The 27,704-nt window shown below is 44.6% G+C and overlaps 1 protein-coding gene across 1 annotated transcript in view; it reads right to left on the bottom strand.

The window, feature by feature from the left end:
• The window catches only part of ptprn2 (protein tyrosine phosphatase receptor type N2), a 127,066-nt gene that overhangs the window by 14,621 nt on the left and 84,741 nt on the right, over positions 1-27,704 (bottom strand). Inside the window, exons 12-15 of the mRNA XM_086151060.1 lie at positions 10,403-10,618; positions 8,303-8,506; positions 2,814-2,961; positions 869-942 (exon numbers count right to left, since the gene is read on the bottom strand). Coding sequence (XP_086007186.1) covers positions 869-942; positions 2,814-2,961; positions 8,303-8,506; positions 10,403-10,618 — 642 coding nt within the window. The remainder of the gene's footprint in view (positions 1-868; positions 943-2,813; positions 2,962-8,302; positions 8,507-10,402; positions 10,619-27,704) is intronic.

Raw genomic sequence — 27,704 nt, 5'->3', positions numbered from 1 at the left:
GCGTAATTACTGTCCTTTCATGTGAACAGCCCCCTTCGCATCCGCCAACTTCACCATCTATTCTTCGCATCTCAGATAACTTTATTTTACACCTCTTTTGATTATGCTGGGATGGGAGAGGGGCTCCTTTTCAAATCTGACTCCCTTGATAGATTAACTCTAGTCCATATTGTCAATCTGTTGCGGCGTGATTGAAAAACGCTGTGCCGCTGCAATGTTTAAACAAGCTAAAAAACCTGTATGAATATGCCATCAGAGAAAATTGAGGCATAAATAGAGCACCTAAAAGTCTCCATTGTTTGTTTCTGAGGAGTAATAGGCTTTTAGTGCAGCTGTGTGCGCCTCCATCATCCATCTCCTCATAAATTCTGGCACTGTATTTGAAATGCATAGTTTCCTGCTCCCTTTGATGGAATCCCTTTTCAGCAGCCTCTGGGGAAATCATAACTGGCAATGTTTTTTTTTTTTGGGGGGGGGGGGACCTAAAAAAAAAATCCAACACAGAGGTCTTTCTGAATATCTCCAAGATATATTTGTTTAGTTGCAAAATATGTATATTTTTTTAATGTGGGGGGGGGGGGGTGGATTGTAAACTGGCGGGCATTTTGAAAGAGGCACCGCAATTTAGCAAGATGCGGCAAATCCGGCGGGGCTCCACGCCGTGTAGAGCAAAGTCAGGAAAAGCCAAAAAAAAAAAAAAAAAGATCAATTCACTTAGTCCTACGCCAAGCCTCTTGAAATGTCTTTTATCCCAAACTAAATCCAAACACAACAGGTGCTGTACAAGCAGCACCTGTTGTGTTTCAGAGGCTTTTCAGAGGCTACGGTTATTAGCCGGAATAACGGTATAATGATAAACAATACTCACTATTGGACTGGCATTGATGTAATCTGAGCTGCCGTGGTTATTCTCTGCTTTCAAGGTGATCCTGGAGTGATCGTCTGCAATACAGATGCGAAATTCATCAGCACAGTGCTCAGTTGGATTTCTCACAAAAGCCGTCAGGGCTGCTAGGGGTTGAGGGGACGGAGGTGAAAGCCCATGTGAGAAAATTAAACTTACACCTATCCAAAGGTGTCGCAGTAGTGTCTCATGCAGATTATTTGCAAAAGGGCGGTCACCAGACGGCCATTTCAAAAACTGCCATACTTGATTCTGATTGGAGCTCGGGAACGCGTGACGTCGCTCCCTTTCAAACGGAGCGCCGGCCCACCGCGAGGCTGGAGAGAGGAGCGGCAGGGAGGACACAAAGACAGAACCTCTGCCGTGAAATAACCGGCATTGTTCGGGAAGGGGGGGGGGGGGTGCCAGACGACTGTCAGGGGGTGCGGGCTCCCATTTTTCAAATAAAGTCTCCGTGGTAACAAGCTAAAACTAATTTAATCTGAGGGGACTCTCTAAGACAGTTGACATACACTGGAAAAGAAACAATTTCCTCGCCGCCATGCCGCTCCGTTAAAATGGGAAACAAGAGGTGGTCTATTGATTTGCTCAGCGACACTGAATATACATGTGAGTAAGTGGAGGATCTCGCGTTGCATGCGTCTCACGCGCGGCTTCCCGTTTCTCTACGAGGAAACATTCTCAAAAACGCGTCAAGAAGAGGCCGACGGATCGTCGCCTGCCGAAACGTCCGTTTCTTCGTATGTTGCCGATTCGTTCCCTGTTTTTCGTGACCTAATTTCTGCAGCTGTTTTGCAGAACCTCTCTCCATGCAACATATATTAAAATGATGTTGCAGACGGGACATAGCTGTGCCACTTACACCGGCGTCATTTGTAATCTGCAAAGGCAGCTGGATTTGTGTCAGCCATTGCTCTGTGTTCTGGAAAGACCTCTCCCTGCACCATCTAACGGACCTGGTGTTCGACGAGAAATCTATGATCCCGACCTCTTGAGCTAAATTCAAGTTTTAATGAAACTCCAAAGCAATAGTAAGCAACATTATAGTCGCACTTGTAAAATCCAAGCAGTTCACTAGTGAAAATTCAATTCTCTAGCGTTCCATCGTCAGTTCACAAAGCTGAACAAACCTGTCCTATCAATTTCTATCAGACACGTGACCGTGTCGCTAACTCGGTTAGCAGAACACTGTTGATGGAGGAATTAGTTCAGCTGCGTCTAGGGAGAGTTCATTATACAAAGCGCTTGTGTGTATCTTTATTTCTAACATGTATACATGCATACATGTATCGGGAGCGGCTTTCGCTCAGTTGAGGGCGCCCCTCCGATCGGCAGGTTGTCGGTTCCATCCCCGGCTCCTCCTGCATGCATGCTGAAGCGTACTTGTGCAAGACTGATGGCCTGTTTAGCCCCACGGTGTGTGTGTGTGTCTGCGTGTGTGTAAAGTGCCTTGAAACCCCAAGGTGTGAAAGCACTATATAAGCAGAGACATTTATGTATGCACATATATTATTTCAAATATCACAAAGAAAAGTAATGAAGAATGAGGTTCCAGGCTATTCTATGGTTTTAAAACATGAACCCAACTAAAGCCCTTCCAAAGCTGCTTTTGTGAAAGAACAAATGTTTGATTGCAAATAAACACATTTCTTTTTTCAAGAGTTTAAACTAAGATGTTGAGAAATTCTGCTGGATCCATTTTTTTTGTGCACAAAAAGTTTCTTTTTGATTCCTATCTTTTTTTTTTGTCCCGTTGGACGTATCAGTGTGTTCTAAATAGAAGCATTGGCACAGGATGAAACCCCAGTTGACCCCTTGTGCCATATGACTTTACATCTGTACTCTGTGCCCTTGCAACATGCTTAAACACTCTAAAAATAATCCAGACCTATTAATCCAGATTACTCACACACGATAACTGCTTCTGAGCGGTTCCTCTTGGTGTTCTGTTCCCGCTGACCCACGCTGGATGCTGCGGGCTCAGCCTGATAGGAACACAGGGCCTCCCACTCCCTCTCCAGGCGATTCTTGTTCTTCAGATGGTCCTCCATGTACGACTGGAAGAGAGCAGACGCCATTAACCGGCTGCTTCCCAAAAATCACGTTGGGGGGGGGAGGAGGATAATGTATCACAAAATTTGCTTTCTTTTTGGCAGTAATTTTGATTAATTGACCCACTTGGCATGATTCCACGTTGCTTTATACGAGCTGTTTGGAGGTGCGCGTTTATTGTTGAGCGGTAAACGCGCCACTGTAAACACTTGACGGCGACGCTCGGTCTTTAGAGCGATGATCAGGTGTGACGTCGTGGAGCGAGAACAGCAAAACAACCAGGCTAAAAGGACGGCTATGCAAGATCCAGGTGGGGGAAAGTGCGCTAATGTTTGTTCTTCAGTGTGTTTGTGCATGCGTGTTTGACCGAGAAGAAAAATAAATCCACAATTAAGACTCCTGAAAGGTTTGTCTGCGGTGGAAATACTTCAGGGGTGTTTCAATCTCGTCCCTCACCGCTTGCACAGCCACTGATAAGATTGTCTGCATTTAAGCTGTCGCTTGGAGAGGACAAAATTGAATTCGCCAGAGAGACAAAGATGGAAAAAGAGAAGGGGGACGGGGGAGAAGGCAAAATCTGTTTGTGTGTGTGTGTGTGTGTGTGTGTGCCTGCATTCCCCCAAATCAGGGCAAGTCTTGGGGAGCTTAGAGGCTGTAGCTGGCAAGATGAGTCTTCTTTAGTGTGCGCTGTTTCACTCTCTGTCCTGTATCATGGCTCCCCTCCCAGCGGGGTTAAATGGTTTAGTCTGCTATTGTGTGAGGCAGAAGATTACAGACTCATAAACTGATGTCAGGGATCAGCTGGCTAATACGACGATAGTGATACCCAGATGTGCTGGGTTTTATCCTATATTAAAGGCAGTGTAGGTAGGCTGAGCAGAGATGTGACACTTTATTGTTACATTTGACTTGTTCACGCCTCTCTCTCAAAAAAGAAAATCCAAATCTTTATAGATTATGTACAACTCTGAGCTTTGCAATAATCACAAATAAGCCTGTCCGCAGACACAGAAAAGGCAATTAACCTGAGATGGCTCAGGGATTCAGACCTTTCCCTGCATTGGACATTTAAGATTTAAAATAAAATAGATAGATAGATAGATAAACAAGCAAATAAATAAATAAAAGGAAACTAACGATGGAAATCAAAGTTTACTGGAGAAAACGGTGCTAAAGGTACCTCTGAGGTCTCAAAACCTGCACTGAGAAAACTACTCTGATTAATGCAGCTGCATAATGAGGGAGCACAAAAGCACAGTGTGCTCCATTTGAACCTTTAATGACATAAAGTGAATAAAAACTGTGAGACACTGAACCGCCCCTGCCAGGAACTTTTAATGTAATGCATGCAAAGAACTGAATTATAAGGGGAAAATCCAAGCAATGTCAGCTCTAATACCAGACAACACGCATGTATTTGCATGTGCGTCGTTGTGCATCGCCTACGCAAACACACACCGCTGTCTTCCCAGGAAAAATGACACCATGCCATTATGGGCACTTGACAGAGCCTGTCACTGCGATGCTCTTGTCACACTGCACAAGTGCTCTCTGCTTGCCAGCTTGACAACATTCCACCTCCCCAACCAATATTACATCTCCGCGTTCCTGATACGTCCACTCTGAATTGCATTTCGTTCTATTCAAACGATGCCCTGAATCGATTGCATTCCAAATTCATATTTTCGCAGCTTAATGCCATGCAGCCAGCAGCCCCTTATCAAGCCCTCCTGTTTCTAGGAGGAGGCAGTGGACCATGGCGTATTCCAGAGACAGGGTAACGAAGGTTTAGTGAATGAGGGGATTATGTCTGCCAATCAGAGGGTTGGGATGGGAGGCCTGGGTGTCAGGGAAACAATGTCTAATCCTTCCTAAGCAGTCTCCTCGGCAGCAGAGGGTGCTGGGTGAAATCAGGATGAAGGAACAACTGAGGGATCCAGACACAACAGGTAACACATTACTGTCAAGCTCGCTGTCGAATAAAAACAAACCATACCGGTAACGGTTTGAACGGGGAGGTTTATCATAAACTGCAGGTGAAAAAAGGGGGGTTATTAATATGGATATTTTCCAGCGACTAATAACATGGAGAAAAAGGGACATTCTGTTTTGCAATGAATTGAGTGACAAACTGTTTTTTTTTTTTTTTTGTGTTTGTAAGTTTAATTTGAATTTCTGAGTGGAAATCACCGAGGGCAGTTCACGCTCCATCAGTTTGTGGCTCTTTCCCTTTGCCTCAGTCTATTTTTCATTTGAGCAAATAATTCATCTTTGAAAAAAAAAAAAATGGAACAATAACTATACATCATAATGAAACACTGCCGCGAGCCAACTGATTATTGATTCCTCCTTTCTTTTTTTCGAAAGGGGCGGGGTTGATTAAGCCGAGGTGATATTCTGATAGCGAAATTTCACCCTCTTTGGGGGCAGCAGGAGAGCACGGTTGCAGGATATTTTGCTATTTTGATCAGGGAATAAGCAGTTTGGCCAGTGCACAGTGCTGTCCATGGTACTGAAAGGAACCAGCATCGCAGCAATAAGTTCAGCGATAGCTATTTGCACACAAGTCTGCATATCTGGTTATTGTTTTATTTTTTTTGGGGGGGGGGGGGGCGGTAAGGGGGTTAATATGTTTAATTCTGGAAGGGTGTTTCAGATGGAGGAGGCCACGGACGTGACAGCAGAACTGTATCAGAGCTGCTGATGACTCAGCACGGTGAGGTAGCCCATTTCAATTCTAAAGTTGAGAGTCATTATGCAACAATTTCTGAAGTCTCGGGATGGTCCACATAGTGGGGGTGCAATATCGTGGTTAATTTATCCTGACAGCGCCATACTCCCGCTGGACCGTGGTGTGTCTGTATGGTTGTGTGTTTGTGTGTGTTTCTGTGTGTGTGTGTATGAGCTGGGGCTCAAAAAAAGGGACCTCCAGCATGTGCACTTTTGAAAGTGGAGTATTCATCATCCTTCTCCACACGGTGTGAGCTCCAAAGAGCGGGAGAGGGGAGATGAGAGGAGAGGCGAGCAGAGATGGGGGGAAATATAGGCCCGAGATCAGCGATAACAAGGCAATCTCACACATGGTTTCGTGTGATATGTTGGTAGAATTTTAAAGAAGAACCCCTATAGGACATCTCCATGTCAATCACGGTATGAAAGAGAAGTAAAGGTCCCAGTGTGTTTTGCCTTTCTACATTGTAATTCCTACATTGCTGCTGTGAAACTGGGGCTAATAATAACAGCTCAGAGGAATTATTCACAGTGCCTCTTTTGTTATTCAGTGTCTAAATACTTTTCCATTGTCAGTGTTTTCAAAAGGAGCTTCAAAAACAAGCCTTGACGAGTTCAACAAAACCCATCTATTACCGCCGATACAAGGCATTACTCAGATTCACTCTCATTCATTATAGCCTCCCAATATAAAAGCTAGACATGCATTGTGATGAATGCTCTCTCCATTAATGGAAACACTGCAAGGCATCTATCCATCTCTTTTATCAAGCTTGTCTCAAATGAATGAGGCGAAAGTTGTGCAAAATTAAAACAATCCATTGTGCGTCTGAGAGCAGAAGACAACCAAAAGATTTTTTCCACTCAAAAAAAAAAAAAAAAGCCAAAATAAAAATGATAAAACACGCCCAATGACAATCATACGTATAATGATATTTCACTTTGCACTTCGCTCGTATGCAAAACAATGACAGTGCCATTTTGCAGCGGGAGCCGGGGAGGCATAGGGGGTAAACCACCGAGATGACATGGAGCAGAGAGGCAGGTTTGGAAGATAAAGAGAGAAAATGACACAGTTGGAGGAAGGAAAGAAGTTGGTGGGGGTGGGTGGGGGGGTGAAGAGCCGAGATAAAGGAATGGGTGAGAAAACAGCGTGAAGAGTGATGGAAAAAGAAAAAAAAAAAACAAAGATAACAGAGTGATGAGGAGAACGAGGTGAGTGAGCAGTGAGACAGAGACACATCCAAACAGATTAACAGACAAATCAAGCTGTTGGTTTTAAGCACGATGTGGCAGATCCACGGGTTATCTTTCATTTTTTTTCCACACGAAAACAGGAATCCGGGGTTCAAGTCATGCACAAAAGTAGCCCAGTCCCGCACACCGGCCGGGCCTCGGGCTTCCAACGAACACCCACAGGCTCTCGCAAATCAATTCAAGAGCCTCCACGCAGACGCCGCACGTCAACCCCCGCCCGTGCATGTTAAAGCAATTTTATCTGTTTAACGCGGATGATGAACTGAACTCGGACAGTTGAAATGTTCCCCCACCATTGAACCGCCGGTGTTCCGGTCAAGCTACTTGCATTTGCACGGTCAAGTGCGTTTTAATATCTTTTCTAACTGCTATGAGCCACTGTTATCCATTTCTGCTAGTTGCCTATTTTTTTCCTCTTCCGTGTTAGCTGCATTCATTTCACCTTTAAGCAACACTTAGCTTAGCTTCCTTAGCTATCTGTAAAATGCAATTCATGGGTGACAAATAAATGCACTACTACAAGCTAGCAGCAATTTTTACCGGTTATGATTCAAAGTGGTTAATGACGCTGCGCTGTTGATAAAATGAATTAGAGAAAATTAAATTGAATTGACTATTTAAGCAAAACACACATATAATGTCGACTGTACAACTAGGAGCCCGATAAATACTTCATAGCAGTTGGCGAAAAAGCTGAAGATACTTAAAGGGAAACGGTTGAAAGGATTAGCTATGTAGGTAAATGAATTATCTAACATGGCCGTAACATTGCTAGCCCAATTAGTTATTCTGAAAAAAATGGGGGAAAATGCTGAAATGTTGAGCTAAAGGACCAATAATAAGCCGGCTAAAAGTGTCTGATGGATTAAACAGCAATGAAAATGATCTGTTTCATAGCTGCATTGAGTTTAAAGCACTAATTAAATTTCAATACACAGTAGAGGTTCGGTGTTGAACGAGTGAAATCCGAAAGTGAACTAATAAAAAAGCTAAATGAATCAAGCTCATTATGATACAAAAAAAACCCAAAACACTTAAACTCATCAATTATTCTAGTTTAACAACTAGTTCTAGATAATACTGAATGCTAACATGCAATTTATTGCTCCGGTGTTTTGGGGGGGTTTTGCTACAGATACCTTCTCAACCTACAGCGTGTGTTTAAAATTTCATTTGTAATCGTTTCTGAGGTTTATTGGTCTCGGAGCTGGTCAGAGGTTGTGGTTGTAAAAAGGGACAGGTGCCGGCAAAGAGCCACAAACGCTCTCCGAGGGCCTAAAAACAAACACCATCCGCGACCTCGGTGCAATCCCTGCCCTCCCATTATGCGCATCCATATACAGTTTCTCTATTCCTTACCAGAATCATGTGACCTGTGGAGATGTCCATGTTGGACGGCACGGGCTCCTCGCACCAGGAGGAGGTGCTGCTGCGGGTGGACGGGCTTGCAGCCGGGCCATCGCTGAACTGGGATGACACGCTGTTCAGGCGTGAGTGGCGCAGCGTCTCCGGACGCTCGACGCGCTCCGATGTCCGAATTGCCATTCGCTGGCGACATAGCTCCTGGAGCCGAAAGAAAATGACGGTTAACGTCTCACATTATATACCTTTGCCAGACTTGATCTTCTTTTCAGGCGCCATAATAAGTTAAGAACGGTTTTATGTTTGTATATGCTTATCCTTTATGTTAAGGGTTATATTGAGGCTTCTTGTAAAATCCCGCATCTTGGTTGACTTGATCTGTTCTCACTGTAGATTAATGGCTTATCCTCGTGGATTATGCAGCTTATACTAATTATGACAAAAATACATGGTTGAGGAAGCCTGCCTCATTTACAGAAAAAAAAACCGACTGTGTCACACCTGGCTTACGAGCAGACACAGTTGTCATGCTAAAAAAAAAGAAGGCTTTTTACACCGAGTCCTGCAAGCGTCACGCACTCAAACTCCAAAAAAGGGCCCCTATGACACAAAAGAACCAATCAGGCGGCAGGAAACAAAATAAACCAAACAAACAAAAGACTGAAAAGTATCTTTTTTTTTTTTTTTTTTTTACCGACGTCTCACACTCGCTTTGAAACGGTTTCCCTACTGTTACAAAGATCACACCTTCGCCTGTGACTCAGCTTTTCTCAGATCATGCATCACTGCAGCTCTCATACGCAGACAGGCATCATCTATTCCATCTTCCAAACTGGAAGAAAGGGAATCAAGTGATTTTGTCCAAATGTACAAAAAAAAAAAAAAAAAATCTGTAATTTGACGGATTTCCTTATCGGTTTTCAGCATTTCCAGCACTTCTTCGTGTTTGGTTTTTGAGGATGGAGAATCCTGTCGTTTCCACAGGGCGAGGCGGGCCAGAGAATGTCTTGTGAAAGCACATGCTATCTCATGATCTATCATTGTGATATTTCCCTCAGGGGCACGGGGGGCCTGCAAACCCTGGTCTTGGATCAGCTTCCCCGCCGTCAGACTTTAATGATTAGAGCCATGAAGCGGCGCCCTGGGCCTTGGCCTTGGGGCAATATCCAAGTCCACCTCATAATTCATTCTACTTCTCACAATCTCTGTGGTGCTGAAGCTTAGATATGCTCCCAGAAGCAGGCCCGGGTGATGCAGGAAGCACCCGGCAGGAGCGGCGGAGGGATACGAGGCCCGCAGAAAAAGCACAGGTTATCGGATTGCTTTGCTTACGCCTTTCATTTTCAGACCGAGAAGAAAAATAAACAAAAAAATAAAACAGGAGGAGACACCGTCTGCAGTCTCTGCTGCTCCTTATTCAGTATCACACTCCTACTCCTCTGAGCCAAAGCTCACTTACGTGACTGTTGCATCCCATCTTTGAAGGTTGTTGTAAAGTAACAAGATTATACATATTTTAAAACACCAACATGCAATTTAGAAATTCTCATTATAGTTGCTTCGCTGTGGCCGTTCCCATCTATTATGACACAGTAGCATCCTTCAGGTTTCAAAGCAGCTCTCCGAAAACCCGATTAAATATTGAAATTGTTAACACGACATGCAGATAAATGTGTTCTGAGTGCCACGCTGGGCACAGCTGAGCCCCACTCCTGAAAATCAATACGGCCCAAGCTGCCCATGGCCCTGGAGGAGCACAGAGAATAGGTCACAGAGACACTGTGTTCCCTGTCTCTTACACACACACACACACACACACACACACACACACACGCACACACGTTAGTGTGATGGCACTGAGCGAGAGCAGCAGTGAAAATGGTGAAAATGCACTCAAGAACAGACGCCTCGCTTCAAACTCTCACAGAAATCAGACGTCAATAATATCACAACACATAAAAATATGAACACGCAAACCGATAAAACCCACTCTCGTGGACCAATCAGCCCACATGTGAGTGTGTGTTCTTCCAATGGCGGAGCACAGGTTAACTGTACCGGTTTATGATTGGCTGGGAGCGAGGGGGCTGGTCTAACCTGATAGGTTGCGGTCGCGTCCGTGCTGGTGTCAGTCCCCAAACTGGCCAGCTTCTCCTTCATGCGGAGGTGGGAGCGTTGGCGCACGCAGAAGAAGGTTGTGGACACGGCCAGCGCCACCAGGATGAAGAGCATGCAGAGGATGGAGAGGAGCACGAACTGACCAGACTCCACCCTGGTCTCCTTCACAACGGGGATCTGGGTCAGGCTGCCCCTCTGGAGGATACACACAGGAGAAGCACGGCGTCAGTGGCGAGAAAGGATGGTGCTCGGCGGTTTTCCTGATTGATGAAGTCATTTTTGATTTACCGCGAGCGCCACATCGAGTCTGCGGTGCATCAGTTTTTACCTGAAGGCTTGTCTTGGAATTCTAGAGAAATAAATGTGAATGTAACGGCGCTGTGAGCTTCCTCGGCTACCCCCTACATCTGTCCACCCGCCAACCCTGTCCGACAGGCCCCGCTCATTTCCATTACTTCACTCGAAAATACATATTCAGGCCTCGTCCAACTCGCAGAGCCCCGCCATAGGTATTTACGTTCCCATTTAGTGCCTGCGTTGGGCGGGCTGGCACGGCGCAGCTGCAAGAGGTCGAGAACCAGAGCTTGTGCTTAATGAACTCTCCTGGTCCGGAGTTTGGCAGGATTAGGCTCCGGCCCACGGCGCCCATGAATGGAGAAACAATCACATCAGACCGGATGTTCGGATATCCATCGGCCGTGAATAAAACAGCCTTTTTGAAACCCCCCCGCCTGTGTGAACTCACAGAATTTACCTCCAACTTGGTTGCATCCGGCTTTAATACCAAGCCGGGGGGCGGTAACCGGTGTCGGTTCACCTACTCGTCTATGTGTTGATAAGTGGTCCACTTGCAGTGGTTTTATTACAGTGATAAATTCCGAGTGGGAATTCCCCACTAACACAGAATATTTTAACAGCATAACAGTGATAATTAGAAGCAATAATCAGGAAAGATAATTAATGATGCATGTTATGTTATAGATTTTCCTTGCTGACTGCATAACATTTGGACATTTTTCAGAAATAACATTTCTTCGAGGGGGAGCTAACCCTTGGTCCGCTCGTATCAGCTCCATCCCAGTGGCTTTATGTTTATGAAAAGGGTAATATTTTGCCCCGAGGGGTCTAATGGGCCTCTGCTGGAAGATGGCTACATCTTGTTGCGCCATTTTCAAAACAAGGCTCTTCACCTCGCACCGGTAACAACGCGGTTTGACCTTGTGGCTGGTAATTGCCAATGTTTAACGGGTTGTGTGGATAGCCGGGTCTTCTCGATTAGTGTGTTGGGCATCGACAATGGTTTCCACTGATTGCAATTGCTGTGGCTTGAGCATGCAGTTTCAATCAGCCGCTGAGAGGTTAGACAACAACTGGGACTTTGAGGAGTCTTATACGTGGTGGCGGCGGGGGGCCAGAACTGGCCTCAGGATAATGACTCGTCAGCGCTGCTCACTGATCAAATGAACACACACAGAGCAGGAATAGCATTTAGATTTCACATTATTGATTTTCGTCTGCTTGGGGTGCTTGTCAAGAATGCATATGGTTTGAGTCGGCGTTATCCTTTTTGACACGTCCCAGAAAGACGTCATCGAACTCGCCGGGTTCTCAACTTATTCAATACGGCAGCAATTACACGTCACACTTTTGAGGGCTCAAAATCGTGGCCTCTGAATGCAAACGCATCAAACTGGTTCAAACCTGCTACAACCTATTTCTGGTACTGACAAGCTATTCCATTTGCATGCAATGTTCTTTTCATCTCCCACGCATGCATCACACACACACACACACACACACACACACACACACACACACACACACACACACACACACACACACACTCACATCATATCAAAAACCTTTAAAAAATGCCAGCCTTTAGAATCTGCGGCTACTCTTGAAAATATGTGGTGGAAAATGAATTTAAAAAAAAGTGCAAGAGAAAAACGCTCGGCAAACACGGTGAGCGGCGAGAAGAGCGTTTGGAGGCGCTCATTTTTTTGTTCGCTCGTGGAAAGAAACCAGGGGACAAACAGAGAAAAAGGAAGGGAGAAAAAAGGAGGAGGTGCACGGAGGAGGCTGAGAACCACCTTTGTTGGCCTGCCTGATCACCAGCCTCATTTTTACATAGAATTAAAAAGCAAAGAAAAAACAAACCAAACCAAAAGACAAAAAAAAACAAACAAAAAAATAAAACAAAATACTCAAAAACCATTAAATGATGCAAGACTCCAAAATTGAAATATCTCACCGAAAATCAAAGAAATCAAATTATTGAATAATATTAAAAACTGCACGCGTTTAATGCTTGGATTTAATTTGATCTTTACTGTCGAGATAGGGAGCAATTTCAAACACAATCTCATTTGTTCTCCAAATCAACCGTGAAGTATACATACATGCATACATACGTGTATATATATATATATATGTACACACACACACACACACACACACACACATATATGTATGTATATATTCAAATGCATCCTTTGAAAATCTTATTCAACATTTACATTTGTGTCTCCGGGAATATCCAAACTCAGAAGTTATTACTCCGGCGCTATAATGGACTTTTCACTCCTATTCATCCTGCCCTGGTCCGCTGAATTACCCAATCTTGAGGGGAGACAAGGGGCAGATGGATTTCGGTGCTTTGGATTATTCAAATGAAAGTAGAAAAGGTCAGGCTGGGATGTGTTGTTTGGGCGGCTGGCTATCCATTCACTCCCATCACAATACCTTTCAGGAGTACAAGGGGGGAAATCCTTGCCAACACACAACAGCTAAAAAAAAATCACCAGCTCTAAATCACTATTTAAGAAAAAAAGAGAGGGGAAAGAAAAAGATAGAATGGAAATCTTTTAACCACTTAAACCGGTGATAAAATAGCACAGATAAAAGGACTGGAAACATGACGAGCCTTGCTGTAACGCCTTACAATCACACAATTTTAAGGAGATGTACAAACACAGGATGCTCCCAGCGCGCCGCAAACATGTCTGGATGCTGGAAATGAATCATCTGGGAAAAATATGAAGCATCCTTTCAGGATGCATGCATTGATATATAGATATTTTTAAATCAAGCAGAAAAGCGGTGCTGTTGGACTTAAAAGCGGCGCTCACTCAAATTTTCCTCAGACCAAAGGTTGTATCTAAATATTCCAGAATAGCGAGTGCAATAATAATAATAATAATAATTAATACAAAAAATGCATAATTCTATTTAAACACGGAGGTCAATAAATGATATGAATCATGCCCATCCTTCCTCCTGCGGCTCAGACTCGACGGGCTGCGGAGAAACTTTGGCGTCTCCTGCAGCCCAGATGTGCGTCCGGCGGACGCGGGGAGCAGCTGCAGCCCGAACCCGGGATCCACGATCCACGCACGGCCGGGATCGAAGATAAAATTCATTTATCCTGCACGCATAATCACTTATTTTCACCCCTGGATTTGATTTAATTTCATTTTTTTTTTTTTTGCATCGGCCTCCTTATGAGAACTTTCACTTCGAATTGGGCGCCCCCAAAAAAAAAACAAAAAAACAAAAGCAATAAAAAAAAAGATATTTACCTAAATCCATGTCGAATCGTGCGGGCCGAGCCGTGCAGAGCCGTGCGTCCTGTATTCCAGAGAGCGCGTCGAGCCACTGTCGCCAGCCGCGGCTCCGAGGCGCGCCTGTGCGTCCCCCCCCCCCCCCCCCACCCCTTCCTCCCTCCCTCCCCTCCCGGCCGCCCACTCGGTCCGCTTCTTCCACAGCCACCGCCACCACCACCCCCCGCAACCCCCGCAAAAAAAAAAAAAAAAAAAAAAAAAAAAAAAGGAGAAAAGTTCCCCTGCGAGGGTCTCATGCGTCCCGCAACAATAGACCGCGGCTTCAACACGAAGATGAAGAAGAGAAAAAAAAAGGGGGAAAGGGGGAGCGAGAATAAGAAAAGGGGAGAAGAATGTGGGATATGCCCGCCTGATTTTCCGAGCCTCGGAAGAATGTGCAGAAGCCCTACTAGTGAGTCCTTTCAGTGCCTCTGTGCCAATGAAAAGAGATGGGGAGGCGGAGGGGTTGGGTTTTTTTTTTTTTTCCTTTTTTTCGCCATTTAGTCGAGGCTGAGCCCCTCCTTATATTCAGCAGCTCAGGAGTCCCCGTCCGTTGCACATGTCATATCCACTGGTTGCTATAGCGATGCCTCCACATGTTGTCGACAGTGAATGTTCAAGGAGCGATGCCTGGCTAATAGGCTTGCCGGCCGAGGGGCGATATGAATGGGCATAGGGCTAGTCACTCATTTGTTGAGCTACTAGGGGTCTCTGTGTTTAGTGTGTGAATTGCTGTTTTCTCAGGCTCTCCTTTTCCTGCGCTCCCTCTCCCAGGGATTCAGTTATGTGAGCAGAATAAGGGAGATGGGGCAGTCTATTCTTCAAAGTAGGCTTTTTGCATTCAAAGCAGAAGTGAGCACTATAATAAGAGGCTACTGCACAGTACAGTTGTAAACTATATGAATGCTGCATGGGAGATTTGGTGCAGTACCAAAGTGCTCGGCTTAAAATAAATTGTGAATAATTGGCTGCGTCTTTTCTCTGTTCCCCCTCAAAGATGTGCGGGGGTATTAAAAAAAAAGGAAAAGAAAGAAAAAACTTAAAAAAAGGAAGGCGGCAGGTAGCAAGTTTGACAAGTTTTAAAGATAAAACTCACTTAAATGGTATTCTAATTAGCAATCAGTGGAAAAAAAAAGAATCCAATGGAGAGCAACAGCTGCACTTAGCAGGGAGAGAGAGAGAGAGAGAGAGAGAGAAAGGAGGATTATGGAGAGTGCAGGGAGAGAAAAGGAGAAAGAAAAAGAAAAGGGGCGGTGAAGAGAAAGAGAACAGGGGTCCTGTCAAATGCAGATGACGAGTCCAGGGGGAGGGGGGCCATGTGACGAGGGGAGGGGGGCTCTTCAGTTTACTTTTTCCATTCAGAGAGCACCCCCTCCTCTCCTCCATTGTCCCTCTGTGTGACAGCTGGAGTTGGCAATGTGAAGGGGAGAACAAAAAAAAAAAAAAAAAAACAGCTCGCTGTCCAGCCTGAGTCCGGGGCCGCGTCGCACGCCACCCCACCTTCAAACGGGGAGCCAACCGGGCTCCGACGGAGAAACCGACCGGGCCCGGACCAGGCCTGGACTGACTCGACACATTTTTCCTAGCGATGCGCGTACACTTTATCCCGCCAAATATTAAATCACTTAAGGCACACCAAGAGAAAAGCGTTTTTGCAATCCGTCGACCTCCCAGGGGTACGAGAAACACCTCGCACTATGTAGGTCAAAGACGGCCTCCACGCAAAGTCCAGTGGCTTGAAGGGATTAGATGAAATGGAGTTTATTCCCCGGCTGCATCGGGTGTACCTAATGAATTGGTTGCATATAACCGAAAATGCAATATCACATTAAAAATGTGCATAACACAGCGTCTTAAAATAAAAATAAAAAGGCCAGTAAACTTTGTCACAGCCTGGTGTATCTTCTTTTCCATCACCAGAGGAGTGACACTCCTCAAGTCATGCTTTCCGCACACTCGCCTCCTCATTTATCAGGAATTATTCAAAAGCCCAAATTCTGTTTTCACTGTGTCTGCCAGAGGGCATGAAAACAGTTCCGACCAACCCATTTTTAAGGCTCCATTTTTTTTTTTATTTATCTGTTTATTTATTTATTTATTTTATCTTGCAGTGTTTCTCTCCCAGCACACACACACACACACACAAAAAAAAAAAAAAAAAGAATTCAGTGTGTGGACCTCCCGACTGTGTGGTTTTATTACTAGCAGAAATCCGTATCATAGCCATCCCGGTCATTGGTGAGTTGGAACACGACACATTTTCCCCCTATATGATACCCGGGTCGCCCACCTGACAGCCGTATCTAAATCCGTGCTCATTCAGACAGGGATATTCCCGATACCTCGGCAGATGACAAAAGGAAAGGCAATTTCTGAGCGGACACTATGTTCACCTGCTCTTTGAAGAAAAGCCCGAATTCGCCACTCAGTTCCCTTCGCTTGAACTCGGCGCAAAGGGACATATTTTCACACGTTTGAACCACCACCTGCCGCACAGTACGATTTCGCAACTCATGTCACATCCTCCAGTGAGACCAGTGCTAATGGTTATCACGCCGGGGACATTTGATGTGCATCGATTCACTCTCTCACAAAAAAGGAAAAAAAAAACCAACCCAGCAGCAGTCAAATTTGGGAACGTACTCAAATCTCTCCTATGGTCACTAGTGATATTCACTGTCACGCCTGTGTGTTCCACCAGTAAGTACTTCCTCGGGGTAACACATGTTCCAACAGTCATTGTGAGTTCTGCAAGGCTTATCTGTCCTCCTCCCCTGCACCACTCTGGTGTTTGCCTCCCTGACACATTTCATATTTCCAATAAAAAGATGGGGGAGCAGTGAGCGTGTTCAAACATCGGCAGAAGGAGGTATGCCGCACTTCTCCATGTCACCGGGAGATGGGAATGATGAATGTTAAACAAATGTCAGGATCAAGTGTGTTACCTGAGATGGCAGCACGCGCACATCCGCTGAAGCTGATGCATGTGAGCGCGCTGAGAAAAGGGATTAAGAGACAATAACTTGCTTAGTTGTTTGCTGGTAGAGTGCACATTTTTTGAGCATATTTACATGAAAGCCCATGTGTGTGCATCCTGAATATACATGTGCAGGAGGTTTTGCTCATAAAATTCTTCCCTGCTGGGGAGCTGCACGCTATCTGGTTACCTTTAGCGGGACCTGGAGTAATAAATTTGAGCAAACAGAGTGGCAGCTGGCAGAGGAGCCTTGTAGATGCGCTGCACTCCGAGCTGGCGCTCCCCATTTTGGACAAGAGAAAGTCCAATGCCGTCCGGTGGCTTCACAGCAAAGCAACGGCTGCGATGTGCACCTGCGAACCTAAACAGCATACCGTCACACCAAAAATAGTTGGAGATTTCGACGGCTCTTTGAAACATGGGTGCGATAAATTATTCAGCGTCATATCTAAGGAAGACTGATGCCGAGGCTCCGTTTGGGAAGGTGTTGGAGGCTTTGCATCAAACTGTAATGCAGGGAGAAATGCTTGCAAAATAAAACTTTTGGGTCGATACATGGATGCTTGGATCCATCCGAAGTAATTGTTAATGCTGAAGTGACATTACCAGACGTGCACGAGTGGAATACACCAGATACATTTGGGGTATTAGACTTACAAAAATTTTTAACATTTTAAACAAACAGTGATCGCAGGACAAAGACTGGTTTGAAACCATCACATTCTACATCGGTGCACTTGCCACTGGTTATTGCGGCGGTTGGTTGTTGCAGCTGCACACTGGCGCAGTGGGTAGCGCTTCGGCCTCACGGCTCGAAGGCCCCTGCTTACGAAGTCAGTTTGCATTTTCTTCCCATGTCTCCGATTTCCTCCCGCAGCCCGAAAAAAAAAAAAAACATGCAGCAGGTTAAGTCGAGACCCAGAATTGCCCAGATATGTAAAAGAAAATGAATGGTTGTACGTGTCTATATGAGACGTATGAGTGAGAGCGAACGTCTAAATATGTGGCCCTGTGAGCGATTCTCGCACAATGACAGCTGGGATTGGCTCCAGCCGCCCTGTGAGCCTGAGTGCATGGTATAGCGGTATAAATAATGAATGAATGGATGAAAATCCCGTATGGGTAAAACGGTGATCTGAGGACAAAGACCGGTGTGAACCCATCCGTATTAACGTCACATTTCTGGTTAGAACACACTGATTATTGCCTTCCGGTTGTAAAACAGTACTGAGGGATAAAACACAAATAGTGACACGGTATGAACTGTCTTTGAAATATCATTTAATGCACGAAATCCTGACAGTAAGCCGAACGCTTTAAATGCATGGTGTCTGTGTTTGTAGGAAAGACAGAAAAAAGCGACACCATGTTTCCTGAGGTCCCGTTTCTGGGTTCGATTTGAATTGTTGAGTTTCATGCTCATCATCGGCTGAGTGAGGAAGCATTTAAAGCCCGTGTGTGTGTCAGTCATGTCATTCAGCTATTTTCTCCAGATGAGGTTGTTCAAACGGGCCCCTTTCTCACGTGAATCCCAGCCAAGGCATTGGCCATGCCAAGTAGTTCAAAGCAACAAACATCAAGGTAAATGCTATGCCTGTCATCTCGACTATATTTAAAGCAGAGAGGCAACCCACACATCTGCGCAACAATGTGCACTTCAAAAAGGAAAGTGTTGTGGCACCGTAGCCCGAGGTAGGATATCGCATCGTATCTGTAAAGTGATAGAAAACGTTGGTGCCCGTGAGCAGGACAGTAAAGTCAAACAGATTTAGTGCTTGTTTGAACGGCTCCGGATGTGCAACGCGCGCCGTTATTGTGCTGATGAGATATTTGCAGGTTAAACAAAAAGGCGGAATTTCGAAGCTCGATCCGTTGGCGTCGGGTGCTCTTCATAGCTGACTGGTCGCCGCGGTCGACTGATCCCAAATATGCAAGGGGTTAAAAAGTTTTCAAAGATATATATTCACGGCAGTGATCTCAGGCAGTGGCGCGCAATCAAAGATTCCTGGCCAGCGACCACTCGGAGGATGATTGTTGCTGCCAGATTTGATCACCTGCAGTGAGCTAATTAAGCAAAAGTGACATCCACTAACAAAGCACAGCTGACCATAATGGAAGGGAAGCTGCACAATTGCAAAGTCAGTATCTGTTGACGGTCCAAGTGGGAAAGATGTCCGGTGTTGCCGTGGAGTAAGACAACATTCAAAAGCAGAGAAAAGCTCGTAGTCGTGAACCTTCAAGTTTTTATCCTCATGCGTTCTTGGACTCTTCGTGTTTGGCTCCGGTTGTTCGCGTCCTCGTTTTTTGAGTAACACGCCATTTACATAGTATTCCGATTCTTTCTTTCAAATTTTTTCAAGTCCTAAACCTGCCCTCGCCTCTACCAGGCAATAAAACATATTGATAATAATATTCCATGTCATGTGTTTCATTTAGGCACAACGGGGACTCTATTCAAATACATAATAAATTTGTTCTCCATCTTTGTTGGCCCTTTGATCATTTGACTTTTGCACTTTTAGCTAGATAACATCAAATATTTGTCTTAGCCGATGTTTAAAATTTCATAATCCCTTTCAACACTGCCCTCATTAGTTCCAGACAAGACAAGTCAGCCAATATGTTTTTTGCAGATTGGATTGATTTGCTTGACAAAGTTTGCATTCTTTGCATGAGAACTGGTCTTCATTTCCATCTGCTGCAGACCGGATGTGAAGATCCTCTCTATCTGTCCACTTGCAGCTCTTATTAATAATCACAATGAATATTGTTCACATTTACTGAACAGCAGCCCATATCATTTGCACTAAGTTAAAGCAAAACCAACTCAGTATCACCAAGGAAAGTAGACAGCAGAAATTACAGCATTAATCACAATTCCAGCAATTGCATCCAAGACGTAATTGTAGCTTTCGTTGAAAATTACAGCGACGGCACAGGTGGAAGGTATTAGACACAAAATCAAATGGCAACGTCAAGGTTGCTAAAATACCGCCCCATCCAAAAGGCAACTAATAGCCACGCTTTATTCTATTGTGGGAAAGATAAAGGAAGAATTGCCACTAAAAATCTCATCCAAAAGGTCCACAGTTGGAAAAAAGCAAGGAAAACACCAAGGTTTTAATTGTTTTGTTTGAATAGAATCCACACTACTTTTAGACTATTATGTTCTCAGCAGGCCCTTTTATCTTGGGGAGAGATAAAACTGCAATTAATTTTGAAAGGGGGGGGGGACAGTGAGACAATACATCAAGTCACACATGAGTGGTGGCAGGCAGGGATACGTGGGCTGCCGCAGAATAACAGAGGTAGTCAAAGGTAGCATTCATAATTGAAACCCCAGTCACAAGAGACTTGGTGGGCTGGGAAACTCTGATACTGAGACTGACAGTGAAGGAACAAAGAAATGTTCAGAGGAGAGCATGGAGTGACTTCATGGGTTCAAAAAGGAGGTGTCCTCTCCACACCTGGGTCCACATCTGAGAGCCTCTGCGAAAAGCCGCTTCTTGAGCACAGTCCCGGATAGCGGTGCAGGAGCCACTCAACCAAAGTTAATTTCCCACCTCACACAGGGGATAAAGATTGATTGTTCTTTAATGCAGTGTTAAAACTTTGTTATCAGCGTTCCCCCCGTTCAGAACTTAAAAGTAAACCCGTGTTCCCGACGCGACAACACTACACTTGCTAAGGTGACAAAATGGCCGAGACAAAACCGGTTTGCAATAGTCACAGAGAGGACACCATAACTCACAAGCTTTCCCTTTGATTTCCATGCAGGATGGGGTTTGGAACAAATTTCAGACGCTGGACAGGCTGCAGAATTAGCGCGCTATCTGAAACGATGGTTGTAAAATGAGTACGAGACAACACCTCCCTGCCTGGCAATGGCCTAATCTGACAGGAGATCAGTTTGAGCAGTACTCATCTATATTTTTTTACACCCTTGAGGGCGAGCGTTTCATAACTTTCAGTCTAGCCTATGCGATATTCACTCAGCCGCCTTCCAGAGGTCGCCATTGTTAAACACGACGACCAAACGCCGGTGTAATCATGTACCGCTTTTCCGAATCTCAATGCACAATGAACCGCCTCTCGGGCAGTGACACCGATTGGAGATTAGCATTGATGAAGCGGTCAGGTGACAAACCAAAGGTGTCAGACCGCCGTTTGAATGATAGCCGTACTACTGCGCTGGCTTTTTTTGTCCATGGGAGACTGAGAAAGTTATGAGGACTGCAACTTGAACCAACTCTTGCGCCAACCTGATAAAGCCATCAGGATGTCAGTAAGCGCCAGCGGCCCCAGTCTTTGCAGGGTGTGTTTTCTCCCCTCGGCCCCTCGGCCCCTGTCCGCGTTCTCCGGGCCTTTTCATACCAGTTTGTCAGTGTCCGGGCGTTAAAACAAGCACGGATGCATTTTGTCGGGTGTTTTGTCACATGTTCGAAATTTAAAAAAATCATTTCCCAGCTCTTTTTGTTCAACCATCCCTGGATACATCGATGCCACATTTGCATGTTTCTAACAAATTTGCTTTTAGAAGTAATATCTAAATATATATATATATGTATGTTCCAAGGATTCCTCCTTTAAATGATGATCACAAACTACCGCCACCCCGCTAGCATATTGAGTATTTCTGTCCGTGCCGGGGCAGAGCATACGTGTCGGCTGACTGTTGGCTGAGGACCGTACAATTTGTTTAAGTGCTTTTTCAGCGAGTTGAGACAGCAGGCAGCCTTCATCGGTGCTTAATCTGTTGTTGTCAATTTGGTGCATCTTCATTCTAAGAGACCCATCCATGACAGAAATAATGGCTTGCGAGTCGCGACGAGAGGAGCGGCAGATGAAACATCCAAACAAAAGGCCAGATGAATGACACTATTTGTCATCTGTAATTGCGCCGGTATCTCCGCAGTCCCGTTTTCGCTGTCTTTTGGGGTAATTTTTGCTTAAAATATGTAACTGACCTCACCTGAGTCCATTTCAAATTGCTCCCGTGAGAGCAATCCGAGAGATTACCTTATCCAGTTTAGGCTAAATTAATTCAATATACATTTCTGATCTGAGCTCATTTGCCTTATTGGACAGCCAAAGCCATGTGTCTACAAAGGTACCTGGGTGTCGCTGGACTCGCAGCATATTGGGGCCACCTGCTCGAGCATACGCCCCCATGATCAGCCACGGCTCGCGTAAGTGAAGATACGGATGTAGAGCCACAGGAGGCGGTGCGTGATAGACGAAGGGTCGTATCCCTGTAAACGCAAGCATCCGCCGGCTCATGCATATTCTCATCAGTGTCTTCAGGAAACGTTTCCCCCTGTTATCACCATGACGACGCCGGCTCAGCGTGCGCCTGGAGGGAGAGGCGTGTGTGCCTGTGTAACCCTGGGGGTTACTTAGGGGGTAACTTGGCACCGGCAATGACGCCCCATACCTCTTCTCCAGACTGACTCTTACCATTGGGACGGGGGCATTGTGGAGTGGCAGCCGGCCAGGAATTCTAAATCGTTCCGCGGCGATCTCACTTGACAGGCACTGGCTGTGTCTGGACTGGAGGCAAGCACTCTGATTTCTCCCTTTAATTACTGCTAATCGGAGGAACTACAGCCCATGCTAATGATGCCTCACCAATCAGCTGAGGGAGAGTATGGGGCCTCGCACTAAAAAACAATCCTTTGCACAAACAGAGTTGACACTATGCCTGCCTGGTGCTACAGCCTCCCCGCCTCACAGCTCTGGCGGGTTTTTTTCATAGGAGTAGTCTGCCCTCGAGCCAAACCAAGCAAGAAACCTCTGCGAATCCCCCCTCCGAGACTCCCGCCGCAGCTGTACGACAGCGTCAGCAGCCTGTTCGCCACTCACGTCTCACTTCAAACCACAACCTCTGGCAAAAACACAAAGTATGGCTAATCAGAAATTCCGAAGGAAGAATTAATTACGATTTATGTCAAGATTTTGATAGCTCTGTAATGCAATAGTACATTGACGGCTCATTATTGTAAATGCATATAATCAATCCAGGGTATTTTCACCCACAAACATAATTACACTGTATGCCTTTCTGCGAAGCCGTGATGATGTCTTTTCCCTCCCTCTTCAGAGTGAATAATGTAATGAACCGTGACAAACGCGTGATTGCGAGACTTCATGGACATGGCTTGCTACGATCTTTTCTGCCTTCCGTTTTTTTTTTTTTATTTCCCCCAACAATTATGAGTCATTCTTCTGGTAGTTCTTGATTTTTTTTTTTTGCCACAATTGGGATTAATAAAGCATCCATCTTGACGCTCAGTAAACTATAATAAAGACCTATCTTAAATCACGTAATTAGGGAATGAAGAGGAAGACATTGTGTTGGTTCATTAAATTGTCCACGGCCTATACACAAAAGGTTCAGATACAAGTGTGGCAAACAATAGACACATAATTCTAGGTCTTAAATTTATATTGGAGATGCTTGTTATGACTAGTGTAAGTTGTATATGCAACTCCAGTCTCTCTCACTTCCTTGCCTTGCATCAGGATGTACTTGTGCTCCCTTCAGTTTATGAGCTAATAATCCTATATTTCACAGATACCCCTCTACACGAAAGCCGGTGGCTGCATCGCTTTCAAAAATATGAGCGCGCTTACAAATGCACATAGGTGCTGGCAATCATATCCGCACAGACACGAAGGCACTCTGTAAAGGGAGATTTCCATCCGAGGAGTTCCTTTTCCTACAAATTTCATTTCCCCGGCACACTATCACTGTCGGATCTACATCGCTGCTGTTCTTACCGTCTCGTGCATGCATTTTTCAATGATTGCATCATATTTTGGAATGAAAGGAAACATACTGGAGTTGTCAGATGAAAAGCGTATCCTTGGCTTCGTGACTGAAGGAGGCAATACGTCCTATTTGTCACCTGCTGTTTGATTACTCAGCTGGAATCTAAAACTACATTTGCAGCTGAAGAGTAAATAATGATACCAAGTTGATCAAAAGGCTTATTTAATTTCTACAAAATTATGTAACAAGTTCTCGGGAAAAATATCCTCCGGGGCATCTTCTGCCCGAGGAACCTTGTAAGATCCCTATCCATTTTTCTAAGAAGTATAATTTGTATATTTGTAATGTGAAAGATAATTTCATCTCCCGCACAACACTGCAAGGCAACACTGCAACACTGCAAGGCCATGAGAGTACTTTTGAAAAGTGAATCAAATCCAGATGACGAGATAAAATACAATAATAAAGTAAAGGTCTTTCTAGACTCTCCAAAGTGAAAGACCGTGACACAATTAGATCGACCTTTTATTGCAGGAAGCAACTAGCAGTTGGAGCAGGATTTCACATTTATAGCAAATTAAAGACAGCAAATGCATACATGAGAGGTAATTACATTCAATTTAGGGAAAGCTAACACTTCTGATATTTTTACGATGACTGAACAACCACTAATTTACCGTTCGGCATCAACTAAGAGCTCATAACATGGTGCTTATTGGAAAAATGACATTCCTCACGTAACGTAGTGTCGTTTTGGACTCAATGTAGCGCATACCATTCCTGAACCTAAGATAAACGGAGTTGAGTTGGCTATTATTTTGTAGCGATGTAAGAAAACATTACCATGGACCACTGGTTCGCCTGCAGCAAGAGCTTTTCCCGCTGCTGTTGGCACTAAGGTGCCAGATGCGCTAGGCAAGTAGCTGCATGATAAATGGCAGAAGGTGAGAGCGCCGTGGCCGTGGCTAGGAGCACCCTGCCCCTGCATCCCGCTGCCAGTCCCTTGGCATGCAGCTTTTCAGGCCAAATGGCAGAAGCATCCCGCGTCAATGCTGACATTTAAACCCTCTGCTATGCTTTCCAGCTGCGGACACCGCAGGTCCTCCCCCATTCCTCCCCCGCACCCCAAACCCTCAGCTTCCCCCGGTACCCAGCCCTCAGCCCTGTTGCTGCCGCTGCCTGTCAATACATGAACATTACCAGCCAGAGCTGTTGTTCAAACACGCATGTGAGTTTAAAATGAGAATGCAGTGGTCATGGCGGACAATGTCATAGTTCTACATATATTAATTTTTCCGGGCACCTCTTCTTTTTTACGGTTACATGCAAATGGGATACAATCGCCACTTGAAATCAGTATTAGAGCCGTATGAGGTAATCGTGCACAGCAGATCTGTCGAGCATCACAACTCTCTCAGAGACTGTACACAAGAAAAGGACGCAGCTGTTATGACAGCAGCTGGTTAATGGAGTCCCCCTGTCAACCTTCAGGCTTGGCATTTTGAACACTGCAACTGTATCTGTCTGCATTTGTATACAAATCTAGAGTTTTACATGAGATCTTCTGACCGGATTCACTGGATCCTATGATCCAATGAACTATGAATCCTACCATAGTTTGGTCATTCGAAAATAATTTTTCCAATGGAATTTAATGATTTGTTTTTTGATTGGTAGTAAACTGGTAGTAAACTGCTACCAGCTGAGGTGCTTACAAGAAATGTAGCTGTAGCCCCCTGAAAAATAACGTATGGCAGTTTTGCACTATTTGTACTATTTGATACTTTTTCAATACGAGTAATGCACTTAACACAGTACTAGGTACTGTGATATGATTCATGATAATCATATTGACAACAACAACAATTATAATGATGATAATAATAATGTTATCATAATAGCCAGGGACTGTTAAAATAGGCTTGGCTAAATATGGCACATTGACATGATGGCACCCAAATATGCATTGTATTAATGGCTGTGACTGTGTTCCTTGAAATTAAACAATACATATTGTGTTCATTTAAATCCAAAATCAATACTAATCTCATTCGGTTCGGATTAGGTCAAATTCCAGAAAACCTTTTTGGGCTGAATTGTAAAATCCGGGAGAACACGCCATTAACCAGCGAACAGCCCATGGATGTAGGAAATGGAGAATAATTTACAGGGTGTAAAATTACTATTTGAAATCTTTACGTATTCACAATTCATTACAGTGAATGGGTTTTTATTAGTAATTTTATTTTTTGCTGTAATTTATCTAAACCTCTTTTGTTCCCCAGGAGGATGAGTGCAACCTTCTAGGGGATCATATTTGATGCTTGGCAAAAGGTGCAGGAATTGCCCTTCAACAAGCTGAGTAAAAGTACCATTGTCAGCTGTACAGTCAGCTCGCTTATGAGATAGGAGAATATAAAATTGTGAAAAGTAGGGCAGTAAATGCTTTACATGTTGACACTCATTAAAAACAGACAAGTCCACTCTTACCTGGGGGAGAGGGAACGTCACGATACAGAGAAGGGCTAATACCAAACTGTATGGCGCAGTATCAAAGGCATTTCTGCAGTCCAAAGGTCAGGTGATGGTAAAAGGTTGCTGAGAAACGGAGCTGCTGGATGGACTTTCATCAGTGGGAGGCAGCTGGAGTCTCCAAAGAGGCAGTGTTACTCGGGGCTGCAAGCACAGTGGGGCTGCTCCAATATGACATTTCACATCCAGATCTGCCACAGTAATGGCATTTTAGCCACTCTTAAAACATCCAGATTGGCCCTCCTGCACTGTTGAAAATTTTATAGGAGGCAATTTTTTTTATTGTTTGGGTTTATGACAGTGTGTGAAGGAGATTGGATAGGTTGTCAGTGTGGAAAAGTCAGTTGTGTGTTTGATTGGCTCATACAGGTACACACCATAGGCCCACATACACGTAGTATAAACGCATATTATAATCACAATAGATAAACTACATACCCCACATTGTGGACAGACCATTCCCATCTCCAGTGAAAACATACATTAGACAAAGTCTATGCTTAAAAGAGAAAAAGAGATTCAGAAATTAACATAAACATGTATTTTTCTCATCTTGTGACTCCTAAGGAAAAGAAAAAAACAGCTTGAAGGGAAAAACATGGGGGTATGTTTTGAAGTAAAGCATATAGCCATGCCATTACCGGATCAATTTGTACAACTCTTATCACAGTTCTTTATTTAATTCTGCCTCTGTGTGTGTGCGTGTGTGTGTGTGTGTGTGTGTGTGTGTGTGTGTGTGTGTGTGTGTGTGTGTGTGTGTGTGTGTGCATGTCTGGTCTCTTGGGTTGGAAATGGTCAGTGTGGTTTCCCTTTGAAGTCCATGCTGAAACTTTGTGCCATTCTCTTGGCGGAATTGCATTTGCTGATGGTTGCACAAGGTATTTGTTATAAAGTGCTATATGCCACAATATTCAGGCTTTGTTAGATTAAAGGGAAGCAGAATGCACTTACATCGCCTAAAACCATGAACACAATACAGCAAACTGTTGAAATAAATATTCATTTGAAAAGGGTTTCCACCAAAACAAAATGCAAATCGCCCCATTGGATGAAAAGATGAATGTCTTTTTTTGGGGGGGGGGGGGGGGGTAGCTGGAGCTCGAATGTAATTCAATCTTGACATCAAAATGAGAACTGATGTTAGTTGAAGTAAGTCTAAAGAAGTGCAGTGTGAGTGTTCACCATTTGAGCAGCCTTTGCAAATAGCAATGAGTAATACTAATACCCAGACGTGCTGAGCTAAAGCCAGTGATAAGTTGCACAACTTGGCCTTCTCTCCTAAAGCACCTCAGGACTCCGCGAGTATCCCTCTGAAGAAGCAAGATGCAAAGAACTAATTGAGTGAGTGACTCTGAATTCAGCTACCGTGGTTGGAAAAATACACACATTTACCGGGTG

The sequence above is a fragment of the Fistularia commersonii genome, chromosome 8 (assembly GCF_037954325.1).
Source record: "Fistularia commersonii isolate RoL2024-O1a breed Wild chromosome 8, RoL_Fcom_v1.0, whole genome shotgun sequence".
Classification (NCBI taxonomy): domain Eukaryota; kingdom Metazoa; phylum Chordata; class Actinopteri; order Syngnathiformes; family Fistulariidae; genus Fistularia; species Fistularia commersonii.
Note: the sequence above shows the minus strand (reverse complement) of the source record. Positions and strands in the feature narration are given on the sequence as shown.